The sequence below is a fragment of the Equus caballus genome, chromosome 13 (genome assembly GCF_041296265.1).
Source record: "Equus caballus isolate H_3958 breed thoroughbred chromosome 13, TB-T2T, whole genome shotgun sequence".
Classification (NCBI taxonomy): domain Eukaryota; kingdom Metazoa; phylum Chordata; class Mammalia; order Perissodactyla; family Equidae; genus Equus; species Equus caballus.
Genome location: NC_091696.1, coordinates 50,690,759 through 50,703,701, shown reverse-complemented (window position 1 = coordinate 50,703,701; position 12,943 = coordinate 50,690,759). Strand labels below are relative to the sequence as shown.

At 43.2% G+C, this 12,943-nt stretch overlaps 1 protein-coding gene across 13 annotated transcripts in view; it reads left to right on the top strand.

Annotated features, from left to right (window-relative positions):
• CLUAP1 (clusterin associated protein 1) overlaps positions 1–12,943 on the top strand; it is a 33,510-nt gene that overhangs the window by 19,375 nt on the left and 1,192 nt on the right. For 4 of the 13 annotated variants that reach the window (XM_005599015.4, XM_070232336.1, XM_070232329.1 and 1 more), the window contains 4 exons: positions 1,510–1,582; positions 2,639–2,716; positions 6,682–6,789; positions 9,168–9,223. In XM_005599015.4, coding sequence (XP_005599072.1) covers positions 1,510–1,582; positions 2,639–2,716; positions 6,682–6,789; positions 9,168–9,223 — 315 coding nt within the window. Of the gene's footprint in view, positions 1–1,509; positions 1,583–2,638; positions 2,717–6,681; positions 6,790–9,167; positions 9,224–9,502; positions 9,560–12,943 lie in introns of all 13 variants that reach the window. The other 9 variants (XM_001502142.5, XM_070232337.1, XM_070232334.1 and 6 more) reach the window with 3 other exon arrangements.

The window sequence follows — 12,943 nt, the reverse complement described above, 5'->3', positions numbered from 1 at the left end:
GTTCACTTAAAGATTTCAAGCCCTGGTAAATGGAATCACCCAAAGTAGCTTATTGGAGACTGATTTATAAAGAGAAATTGCAGTTAATTAATTATTGTGGGACATATATATGATCCAGAACCTGACTAGCTATTTTACAAGTTCCTCTCATCCCAATGTTTAAGGCCATTTAGGAAAGAGTATTTCAGATCCTAGCGTGAGTTGATAAATATGGAATTCAGAGCAAAGGAAGTTGGACTAAGTTGTTAGCACTTTTGAATTGCCCTTGTCCCCTAGGGATATTTCTACTTAAACCAAGACTAGTCATTTGCAATCTGTGTTCATGGTGAAATTGGTCTACAATCTCCCTTTCTCACACTGTCCTTGACAGCTTTTGGTATAAAGGTTACGCTAGTCTTCTTACAAACCTGGTCGTTTGAATTAGGTGAAGCTATTCTCTTGTCCAGGAGGGCTGGCTACGAGTAACTAATGCATTCGTATGGGCACATTTGTCTTGATGAGGAACCTGTTGCCACCATTGCTAGATGGCAGATGCAGGCCGTGGAGGAATAGGGTACAGGACAGGCATGTTTTGAGGGCAATGAAAAGAGCTTGGAGTTCAGGACGTTTTAAACATTGCGTTCCTGGGAAGAACAGTAAAGAGCCAGTGAAAATAAACTTACCATTTTGTACTGTCATCTTGGGCCACTACTGGGTTCAGAGAAAGTACCAAAGAACATGCCTTGGGATGCATGTTGTTCCTTCCTTCAAGAAGTACTTACCCTCTTTTTCTCCTACACTCATACTTACTCTCTGTGCTTCTGATACCTGCTCCCTCAAAATATCTCATACATGAAATGCAGTGCTTTCTTTTTAATGTTTAGAACAACAGCAAAATTTTAAAAACCAATTTCCTCTCCCATTCTCTCATTTGACAATAATCAGGGCCACATTTTGCAACCTAACTGAAGTATTAGTGTTTTTTTTGTCGTCTAGGAATTGACTAGTATTTCCTTCTTTCTTTTCCCACCCTAATCAGTCCCACCGTTTAACATCTTTCAGGGCTGGAATTGTGCAGGGCAGAAAAATGATAAAATTCATGCTTTATTCTTTGAAGAGCAAGAGGCCTATACTGTCCCATAGTTGATGCCTCTGTTCCTGTGTCAACATCCCATGTAGGCACACTTGATGGGCGTTTCGTTGTGTCATTCAGTTTTCTTCAGAGGCAGTGAGGGGCAGTGCGAGGAGCATGAGTTTGGGGGGCCAGTCAGGCCTATTTTCAGCCAGTTGTGTCACTTCTGGGAGCCTCCTTTCCTAGGGCTGCTGGGGTGATTACAGAGAGAAAGGGTGTCAGGTTTCCCCACCGTAACAGTTGCTCTGGCAGTGTTGGTTCTCTTCCCCTTCCTTTGGTTTAGATCTTTTCTGGTTCTGTATCACAGACTTAGCAGTACTTACTCAAATAGGTAAAGAATAATAAAACAGTCCCCAAAAGGATCATCTCTTCTGAATCTTGTTTTTCCTGCTCCATAGGAAGCTGAAAATACTCTCCGTCTGATGCAGAACAAGCTAAAGGAAGAAGAAAAGCGACTGCTCAAGAGTGGAAGTAAGTCTTCACTTTTTAAATACATGTCTTTATTCTGGACTAGAATTTTTAGCCTTGAAAAATTTATATATATGTTTCATTTATTTTCAAAAGGCAATTTTCTCACAACTTTCTTATCAGGTACCATTTTAATTCACTTTAGAACTTGAGAGACTGGTTTAAATTATATAGCATTTAAAACACATTTGGTTTTTATGCCAAATAAAGTAGTGTTTTCCTTTGTTTAAATGATGGTTTGAACTATGTATAATATATAATATTATAGAAGAAAGTTCAGTCTTGGAGGTCTGTCAAGTTCCTTACTTAGGACAGACTGATAGAAAGCAAGTACTGTAATGCAGTGCAAGTGAATGGGTCACTTGCTTAAAGATAGTCTCCCCGCCACACACGCCCTTCATATGTTTCCCAGCAACACCCATCATATGTCTCTGTTCAGCAAGGCTATCACCTGTAGAGAAACGAGGGTTTAAGACCATGACTGGTTAGCACACTTCACACACTTTTGAATTAGGTGAAGCTATTCTCTTGTCCAGGAGGGCTGGCTACGAGTAACTAACGCATTCGTATGGGCACATTTGTCTTGATGAGGAACCTGTTGCCACCATTGCTAGATGGCAGATGCAGGCCATGGAGGAATAGGGTACAGGACAGGCATGTTTTGAGGGCAATGGAAAGAGCTTGGAGTTCAGGAGCTTGGAGCTTCAGCACGGTGTCGAGTCAGCCTCGGGAGCAGTAGCAGCACATGATCTCCATGCGGAATTGATGGCTTTGTCTCACAGAGTTACTTCTCTTCTTGCTTATTGCTCTCTTCTTTCGTGATGATGTATTTCATTCTCTCATGCTTGAGGGTGGTATACCTGGGACATCAGGCATGAGCTCTCTCTGTCTTTTCTCTTCATATCTCTTTCCTTTTGTACTTCTTCTCTGCCTCTCTCTCCTGAATCTCAGGACATTCTGGAAGGAGAATAGGGACTGCTGGAAAATCCTTTAGGGGCAAGTTTAGGGAATTCCAAGAACCTCTCTAGCCAAAGCAGCCCCTCACCTTTATGGTTCCAGGTCAGCCAGGAGCGCCCGAAGCAGACCTAAGTGATAAGCCTGCATGGAGTTTATCCCTTCCCGAGCAGCCTGGCACAGGTAAGAGCCCTGGTTGGTTGGCTGCATCCCACTCTGCTCCCAGGCCAGCACATTAAGACCTTTCTCACTGATCCTGCTTTATTCTTTTGAACTCAGACTTTAATTTTGTGATCTGTAGGTTTGGGATCTCTTGAAGGACAGGAGTCTTATGAGCATATATGATTTAGTTTTTTTGGAAAAATAATTTGCAATTTAAAACAACTTAATGAAGGATAACACTTAATTAGCTTGGGGTGGGCAAAGAATTTAGGAAAATATTTATGAAGGACCATTCTCAGTTCTATTCATCCTAAGATTCTTGAGATGCCCTCTCTTTCTTTGCTTTTCTGCATATGTGGGAATATCGCCCAGAGTATTGGGATCAGGAAGGACATGTATAAAGGAAGACTTTCTGAGTTTTTTTCCATCTATGAAAGACTCCTCCGAACAGAACAGTTTAATAGTATACAGACATGAATCGGGGGCAAGAATTAGCAAAATCCAAGAGCAGGAAGGGATTCAGGCCCTTCTGCAGGCAGTTGATTCAACCCAGCAAATCATTACTGAGTATCTGTTCTGGGTTCTAAGGATACATCAGTGGACAAAAGACGGGGATCTTTTCCTTAACTGATCTTAGATGCTAGTGACGTGCTAGCATGCTAGGAAACAAACAGTAAGCAAGCTATTTGTGGAAGGTGAAAGTGCCATCGAGGAAAACAGAGGGGGTAGGGAGAGGGTGTGACAGAATTGCGGTTTTAAATAGGGGTCAGGACAGACCTCGTTGAGGAGACGCTATTTAAACAGACTAAATTATAGAGCTGGGGAGAAAGGAGATACTGGATGAGGAAAGTCCCAGAAAGGCCGGGAGCCAGAGCCCAGGTAAGGGGATGAGTTTCAATGAGTGAGGAAATGTATGAACACAACAGGACTCGAATTCAGGCACGTTAGATAAGCTGGAAGATGGGTCACATGCTTGAAGAGTTCACATCTGATGGATACTATCTTCTCTGTTAAGCAGGAGGTGAAATCATCTTGAATTTGGTTTTGGAGGTTTGGAGTATGGGACTTGGGGAAGAGGAAGTTTGAGTGATTAGAAATGGGAGAATGCCATAGGGGCCCCAGAGATTAAAAAGGCAAAGTACTTTGTTCAGATATCCTGTGATAAAAGTCAAGGGCTGCTCTTCAGCTTCCCACCATCCTTTTAAATCTCATTGCTGGTGGTAAATTTATGACCGTATCATCTGTAGGATTGAGCACTATAGCATTAGGAACTTAAAGAGTCCTCTAAGTTTATAAAATGACCCAGCAATTTCTAGGAAGCACTTGAGTAACCTTGCTATGATTCCATTTTTATGGTGTATTGGAGAGCAGATGTTCATGCATTCAACATGTATTTACTGCATGACACGCAGTGCACAGTGATGGATGAGCACACAGGAAGCTCCACAGGGAGTCTAGAACTGTGCCATCCAGTGCCTAGCCATGAGCCACATGTGGCTCTTGAATGCTTGAAATGCGGCTAGTCCAAATTGAGATGTGCTGTTTGTAGAGAATATACACCAGATTTTGAAGACTTAGTATGAAAGAAAAGTAAAAATACCCTAATAATTTAGTACATTGGTTACTTATTGAAATGATATTTTAGATATATGGGGTTAAATAAAACACCATTAAAATTAATTCATCTGTTTCTTTTTACTTTAATGTAGTTACTGGAAAATTTAAAATTACATCTGTGGCTGGCGTTATATTTCTGTTGGACAGCACTGATCTAAAAGGGGAAACTTACAAAGAAACTGCGTGTAGTCTAAGTGGGTATGAAGTGGTATCTCAGTGTGGTTTTGATTTGAATTCCTCTGACAGCTAATGAAGTGGAGCATCTTCTCATGTGCTTATTGGCTGTTTATATTTCTTCTTTGGAGAGATGTCTATTCAAGTCCTTTGCACATTTTTAAATTGGGTTATTTATCTTTTCATATTGAGTTGTCAGAGTTCTTTATATATTCTGGATACTAGACCCTTATGTGATTTGTGATTTGCAATTATTTTCTCTCATTCTCTAAGCTGTCTTTTCACTTTCTTGATGATATCCTTTGCTGTACAAAGTTTTAATGAAGTCTAATTTATCAATTTTTTCCTGTTATTGGTTATGCTTTTAGTGTCATATCTAAGAAACCACTGTCTAATTCAGGGTCACCAAGATTTATCCTGATTTTTTTTTCTAGGAGTTTTATAATTTTAACTCTTACATTTAGGTCTCTGATCCATTTTTAGTTAATTTCTGTCGAGGTATGAGGTAGCGGGTCCAGCCTCATTCTTTTGCATGTGGCTATCCAGTTGTCCCGGCACCATTTGTTGGAAGGACTATTCTTTCCTTGCAGAATCCTTCCTGGCACCCTTGTTACTCTGTTTAATTTTAACATGTCACTGACAACTCGGTGATTCCAGTGTCAGCATGTGTCGACTCGGGTTTACCTGATCAGTCCTCAGCCTATTGCTTTGAGTTATCAGAAGAACTTGTGTTGAGCCTGAGGTACCTGTATTGATGTTGTTTTAAAATTCATGATATCATTTCATTTATATTGCATGAGATAAGGATTTAATGTCATGATTCCCTGGATGAAGTAAGGAGTGAACCAAGCTGAATAATGATTTCACTTCATAGTCATAATTTGTATTCATATTTAATCATATTCTCTGTAAATGCTTTTGCAAGGTGATAGGTTTCAGATTGATTGTGTTGAAGTCCTTGCAGGATGCTAATACTGACACTTTCCTCAGCTCCCGGGTTTGCCCCTCCATGCTGTAGAGCACAGCTGTTCTCTCCATGGCTGAAGAAAGCAGAACACTTTCCCTCAGTGCCCAGCCAGATGCAGCTGCCATTTCATTACCCTCTGATAGCAGGGGCTAAGCAAAGCCTTTTGTAGATGAACAATTACTCTACTTCCAAACTGACTCATGAGTCAGTGGTCAGAACAGCATCTGCAAGCTCCTCTAATTCCATCCTTCCAAATCCTGTGTTGCTTCCTGGGCGAGGAGAAATCAGGGCTAGGTGGTGAAAGCTTTTTCTCCCCACTGTGGAAATTCTCCTTCTGTAGGTTTCCATTGGGAAATGTTCAACCTGCATAAGACTCCAAAAGAGTATTTAAGAAATTAATGTACAAGGCCATTGCATTGAGAATGACCTTTCTTTATAATGGGATTTTCTCCAGTAAAGAATATCACGAGGACCAATTTTTGTTGCCGGTCACTAGGTGGCATCTTTCCCAGGCCAGCAATGCCGTTCATGCCTGGTCTCCTTCCTGCCTCCAGTCTTGTTTTGGTGCAGTCGCTGACCTTTTTCAGTGGGCTCCGCTTCGTCTTTGTTATCCTCAGGGAGCTCGAGTTCTGGTCACATAACCTGAGACTGAACAGAGGATGGTTTTTTCCCTCAACTAACCAAGAACTTCCAGCTACCTTGGCAGCTGGCCATTCAGTTATTTAGTTTCACATACTGGAATAGTGTTTCTATCTAATATATCCGACCCACTTTTTTCTTGCTTTGGAAAACTGTTTAAAAAAAACTGGGGTCCAGCCCCATGACCTAGTGGTTGAGTTTGAGGTGCTCCACTTTGGCGGCCAAGGTTCAGTTCCTGGGTGTGGACCTATACCACTTGGCGGTAGCCATGCTGTGGCGGCAACCCACATACAAAATAGAGGACGTTAGCTCAGCATGAATCTTCCTCAAGCAATAAAAGGAACATTGGCATCAGGTGTTAGCTCAGGGTAAATCTTCCTCAGCCAAAAAAAACCTCACCCTATTGTTGTGTGCATTAGCTCCTCACTAAGTATATACCGGGAAATCCTGAGTCTCATAAAATCTAATGCATCAAAAGAAAGGCTGAGAAGTGCCGATGACTTTTGCACAAGAGCCTTACTGGACAGAGGCTGTTTTAGAGGTAATGATGGAGCTGCCCTTTTGTTTTGCCTGCTTGTGTTCCTGCCAGGTAACGATGACTCGGACATTGACATCCATGAGGATGATGAATCTGACAGTGAATTGGAAGAGAGACGGCTGTCCAAGCCACGGACAGCCATGGAGGTGCTCATGCAAGGTACCATGGCTTCTTTTGCTTGCCTTCCTCCCTGTGCCCTGTCACAGAACACCATGGCCAGGATTGGGTCAGGGCCGCTTGGTATTAAGGCCCATAAGCACACTGTGAGTGGCCCCTGCTGCAGGGTTTATCCTGCCTTGTTGTTTGTCAGGATATGACTCTTAAACTGCTCAGTGGTCATCTTTGCCGCTAATACTCCTACCTGTGGTCCCAAGAATGGCCAGTTCTTCCTTGTGACTTGGTATTTCTCACAGAGGCCACAGGAACACACTGCTTTTACCACTGACCTGTATTCTGTCCTTTTTGGGTCCAAACTGCTCTCAGTGCAGTTATATCCCTTATAGTCAGAGAATTATGTGCAAAGCAGGGACTTACACGAGCATCTTTGCCTTTTTAAAAAATGTTCTAATTTCTACTTTATAAATGTGGAGCAAATGTGGGTGCTCCCCTGGGGTCTTCCTCATGTCCCACTCTCCACCCTAGAGGGTTCATGGCCAGTGGCCTGGGAGTGTGTCCTTCTAAATTGCCTTTACACATACATGCACACACAGTCAAACATAGACGCAAAGATTACCTGAAATGTTTTTTAACTTGAACAGGACCAGACTCTGTGTAAGGTTCTTCAACTGCCTATTTTTTTAAATTAAATGTATTGGAACTCTTCCCTTGTCAGTAAAATAAAAATCTGCTTCATTCTTTTTGACAGCTGCGTAGTATTCCCTAGTATGGCTGGACCCATAATTTACTTGGGCATTCCTATATTGATAGATAATTTATTTCCACTCTTTTCCTTGTGTATACATCTTTCTGCTTATCTGCTAGTGTTTCTTTAGGTTGCATCATTAAAAGTGGAATTCTTAGGTCAAAAGTTATATAAATTTTAATTTTGATAGCTACTACTAAATTGTCCTATATTTGCCTTTAAAAGCATTTCTTATCTACCACCTGTTAATTTTTGTAGCACAATTACATGTTTAGCACATAATACATTTAAGTGGTAAATCATCTTCATCATTTTATATCAACTTCTGTTGTTAGCTGTTTTCTCTTACTCTAGGCTCAGCTGTCTTTATTACATTTCGCTTTTTTCATGGGATAACTAGGGGCTCTGATTTCCTTTTTTGTTTTGTTTTGTTTTCTTTTTTTTCACTTTTTGTTAAGATGATAGTTTACACCTTGTGAAATTTCAGTTGTACATTATTGTTTGTTAGTCATTCCTTTTTTCTTTTCTTTTTTTCTTTTTCTTTTTTTTTTTAAAGATTTTATTTTTTTCCTTTTTCTCCCCAAAGCCCCCCAGTACATAGTTGTATATTCTTCGTTGTGGGTCCTTCTAGTTGTGGCATGTGGGACGCTGCTTCAGCCTAGTTTGATGAGCAGTGCCATGTCCACGCCCAGGATTCAAACCAATGAAACACTGGGCCGCCTGCAGTGGAGCGCGCAAACTTAACCACTCAGCCACGGGGCCAGACCCCCTTTTTTCTTTTATTTTTAAACATCTTCATGACATAAATAGAGGTTAGAGGTTATGACTCCCCTTCTACAGATGGGAGCCAAGTCTCTAAAAAGGTATGTGATTGGCTTAGTAGAACCTAGTGAAGGCACTGGGCTCCTAAATTCTACTGCTGGCCACTCAGCCTGTAGAAGTACAATCGCAGGGTCCGTTTCCAAAAACCAAATAAGTTGTTCAAGCAACACAAGATTTGCATTTTATCTGACCAAGTTTCCGTAAACAGTTCTTGGTGGTCATATCCAGGCTTTTCCTGAATGAGCTCCTCTCTGAGCTGCCCTCGCTGCTGTTCTCCCAAGGCCTGGACCTGGGGTCATGGGTGATCTTCCTCCCCCTCGGGAGCTCTCTGCCTTCAGCTGGCAAATGACGGCTCCTGAGTTTTCGCAGAAGTCACATCTAGACCACATTGACTTCCAGAGGAGGAGTGGAGGATTGCTTAGGTGTTTTGAAAGATGAACTAATTGTGATACTTAAAATTTTCCTTTCTGAAGCTCAGACATAGGTCTGAGTACAAGTGATATTGGTCCATAAAGGGAGAACTTCTTTTTTCAACAGATAGCATATACGTGTTCCACTTCATGTAAACTAATAGTGGGATTCAGTGATTTTCCCTAAAACATTTATAGGATGCATATTTATGATTTATGATTTGTGCTTACATTTTATTCCCCTTTGCCTTTTTTGAAAGTGAAAATGCAGAAAATCCATTACCATTTGTTGACAGTTCTAATTAGTTGCATGCTACTTAAGTAAATTTTTCAGTGTGATTCTTCTTTCTCCCAATTTTCTAAAGTAAAACAAATCTTGAATGCCATTTCTTGCCTTATTTTGCAAGGTTTTCATAATTTCTTCATGCTTTTGTTCTCCTCAGGAAGACCCAGCAAACGCATCGTGGGCACAATGCAAGGTGGAGACTCTGATGACGATGTGAGTCCTGGCCAGCTCCCCTTAGCAGTTCTGTTCTTTCCGGTCTTGGGCTGGCCTCATAGACTAGCTTAGCAGAGGAGCTGGCACATCCAACCAGCTTAGCGTGAGGTGCTGCTTCTCAGTCCAGCCCGTTGCAGGATTTGTGGCAGTTGAGCCTCCCAAGGAGCTGGACTCTCTTCCTTGCTTGTTGACCGCTCATTTCTTTTCTTTTCAAATGAATGTGCTTGCCCTGCTTTTTGTTTTCTTTCTCACTATTCTTTCCATTCTCGCTTTCCAAAGATGGAAGCAGCACCAGCTCTCTTAGGTAAATGCAAGACTTCCAGCTCCAAGAAGCAGGTTGGTTTTCTTTTTTACCTCATCCATTTGTGTGTGTGTGTGTGTGAGCCCACTCAGGGCCAGCGCAGAGCCTTCCCCATGAGTGATGCCTATGTATCCTAGGCAAGAAGCCACTCAAAATGGGTCCCACAGTCAATGGTGAAATTACACAAAAGTCCCTATGCTAAGTTGGAGAGGCAAGTGCTGAGCCAAGAGACAAGAAAGGTCATGGTTAGAGGAATCATCAGGCCCTTGAACTGTAACCTAGAAAGAAAGGTATGCTACTGAGGCCCAGGGGTCAAGACCAGCCCTTTCTTCTGCTCCATTCTGGGGAGGGAGCATGAAAAGGAGGCTCTCTTGAGACCAGGGCCTCAGAGAAGCTGGCAGGAGGCTGTGACATCAGGCTGCTGATGCCTTGAGCATTATTGAGTTGATAACTGACTAGGAAATGAACCAGAATGGGGAAACCCGGGGTCCTTGCTGCGGCCCAGCTGTTGGGGCTGTACTGTCCATCACCATGATCCTTCTTTGTTGCAGTCTCTGGCAGTGCTGTGAGGCCCAAGAGGCAAAGGGTGACTAGACTGACATGGATCACAGGCCTCCCCATCCAGTGGAATGCCACTGTGTCTAGAGTGTGGCACTAGTGACTGCACAGAAACAGAAGCATGGGCCTTATGTTCTTATACAAAAGATCCATTTATTTAGTACCAACAGTGTATACTGTTACAGAAATTCACAGGAGGGGGAGGTCACTCAGGTTTGCTGAGCAAGATGCACATAGAAAATAGAGCCTTAAATTTATAGAAGACAGTCTTTAGATAAGCAGAGAAACCACCTCAAAAAAATTTTAGCAAGGTAGGGGATGGATGGTTAAACCGCTTCTCTCTATCCATCTTACCCATCCAAGACAGAAATAGGGAAAGTCTGGCATGGGAGCTGGTGATGCCTGGAGAGCACTGGCTGGCCTCTTTCCTTATCATTTGCTTGATCATTGTTTAGCTTTCTACTTTTAAGAATGAATGCGTTAGTTGTAGCTTAAATCTGTTCTGTGCCTGTTGTTGTCACTTGTTTATTTCAGGGAGGCTGTTTCCACACATCCCCCTCGGCCTAGGGGTTTGTCCTTCATGTGTTCACCCAGTCACTCAACAGATATTTATTGAATGCCTGTTATGTGCCAAGTGCTGTTATGGATTCTGGGGAATATAGCAGTGAAAAGAAATAAGGCCCCCTGCCTTTGTGGAGTTTACATTCCAACAGTAATCAAGCAGATACATCGGGGTCATAGTGGTAGGAAGGAAAATAAAGCAGGTTCAGGAGACAAAGTGACAGGCATGATGGGGGGAGATTGATGTCTCTTAATTGGTCAGGGAAAGTCTTTCTGATAAGGTGGCATTTGAGCAGAGGCCTGAATGGAAGGAGGGACATGGTGCTGGGAAGGGGTATCTTGAGTCCCAGGGAATGTAGTTTCTGCATTCAAGGACCAGAGGTGGTGATATGACTAGGATAGAGTGAACTGGGGGCAAAAGTGATAGGAAAGGCAGCAGGGGCCATGCAGAGCTTTGCAGGATGTGATGAAGACTCAGCATTGTCTCTGAGTATAGTGGGAAGGCGCTGGAGAATCGCAAGGCCAGGAGTGCCAAGAGCTGACTCACATTTACGAGAACCCAGTTGGGAGGCATTTGCAGTAGTCTAGTTCAGAGGTGTCAGTGGCCCAGCCTAAGGGGATAGGAGTGGAGGAGTTGAGAAATGGTCAGATTCTGGATATATTTCTAAGGTGAGAACCTTTGGGTTTTGTTAATTGGACATGAGATATTAAAGAGAAGTGAAGGATGCCTTGGTTATGGCATACTCGGGTGAAAGCAGAGAACTTTCATTCCCCGAGATGAAGCAGACTTGAGGAAGGGATTTGGAGAGCAGATCAAGACTTTGGTTTTGGACCTTCTAGGTGTGAGCCATCTGATAGGCATCCGTATGCCAGTGTTGAGTAGCCAGTTGAAATTCAAGTCTGGAGTTCACGGGTCAGGTCTGGGCTAGAGATTGAATTGAGCCCCGAGCCAACCCCACATTGCAGGGAGATGAAGAGGGTCAGCAGATGAGACTGAGAAGATGCCACAGTGAGGTAGGGTGAGCACCCAGAGAGAAGGGTGCCCTGGAGGACAGAGAGAGTGCATTCCAAGGAAGAAGGAGTGATTCTGTGTCGGGTGCAGCCTGTAGGTCAAACCAGAGGACTGAGCATTACCCATTGGATTTGAATCCATCAGATGTTTCAGTCTTGACAAGAGCAGTTTGGGGGCATTGGTGGGGTGAGAGCCTGACTAGAGTGTGCCTAAGAGGCAATGAGAGGGGGAACAAGTAGGGACAGCGAGCTCAAAACTCATTTTTTTTCTTGCTGTGAAGTGACTAGAGAAACAGGACAGAGTAGCTGAAGAGGAAGGTGGGATTAAGTTTTGGGATTTTTTTGTTTTGTTTTTTTAAGAAGGAAATAGCAGCATGTGTATATGCTGGTGGGAATGATCTAGAGTGACCAACCATCCTAGTTTACCTGGGATGCAGGACTTACTTTTTTTTTACCTGGCTGAGTTGGTCACCCTAGATCTAGGTGAAGAAGGAGAGAGTGTTTCTTTTATTTTGTTCCTTGCTCCCATTTCCGGTGTCGATTTCCATCCCCAATCTGACCAAAGCCAAAATAAGCCTAGCTTCCCTCTCTCCAAGTCCCCACCCTCCTTACTATCCACTGGGGGGTCTCTGGCCCCTAGGAGCAAAGCAGCATCCAGTGAGCCTTGCTCAGTGCAGATCCAGTGGTGTTTTTGAGGCATCAGTGGGAAAGCCAATCCCTGCAGTGCCAGCCTTGGATTGCACAGTGGTATTTGAAGGTTACTGGTTAGATGATATATTTACGTCTGTATTTCAGCCAGCAATATCTAGACATTGGTCTCATCTTATGCCCCCACAGCCTGACTGCTTGCTTCTCTGCCATGCTCTTCCTTCACATGAGGGTGTTGCTGGTTATTCTTAGTGCTGTCAAGTCAATTCTGACTCCTAGTGACCCTGTGTACAGGAGAGCTGAACCCTCCCTGCCCTGTCTTTTTGCGCCACTCTCTCACCTTCCAGCGCTATATCAGACAATGCTCTGCTGCTGTTCACAGGGTTTTCATGGCCAAGTTCTTTGAAAGTGGGTGGCCAGGTCCTTCTTCCTAGTCTGTCTTAGTTTGGAAGTTCCACTGAAACCTGTCCACCTTGGGTGACCCTGCTGGTATTTGAAATACTAGTGGCATACCTTTCAGCAACACACAGCTGCCCCAGGGTGACAACTGACAGACAGGTGTTGTGGTTCTCTGACTGGGAAATGAATTCAGGCCGTGGCGGTGAGAGCACCAAATCTTAACCACTAGACCACTAGGGCTG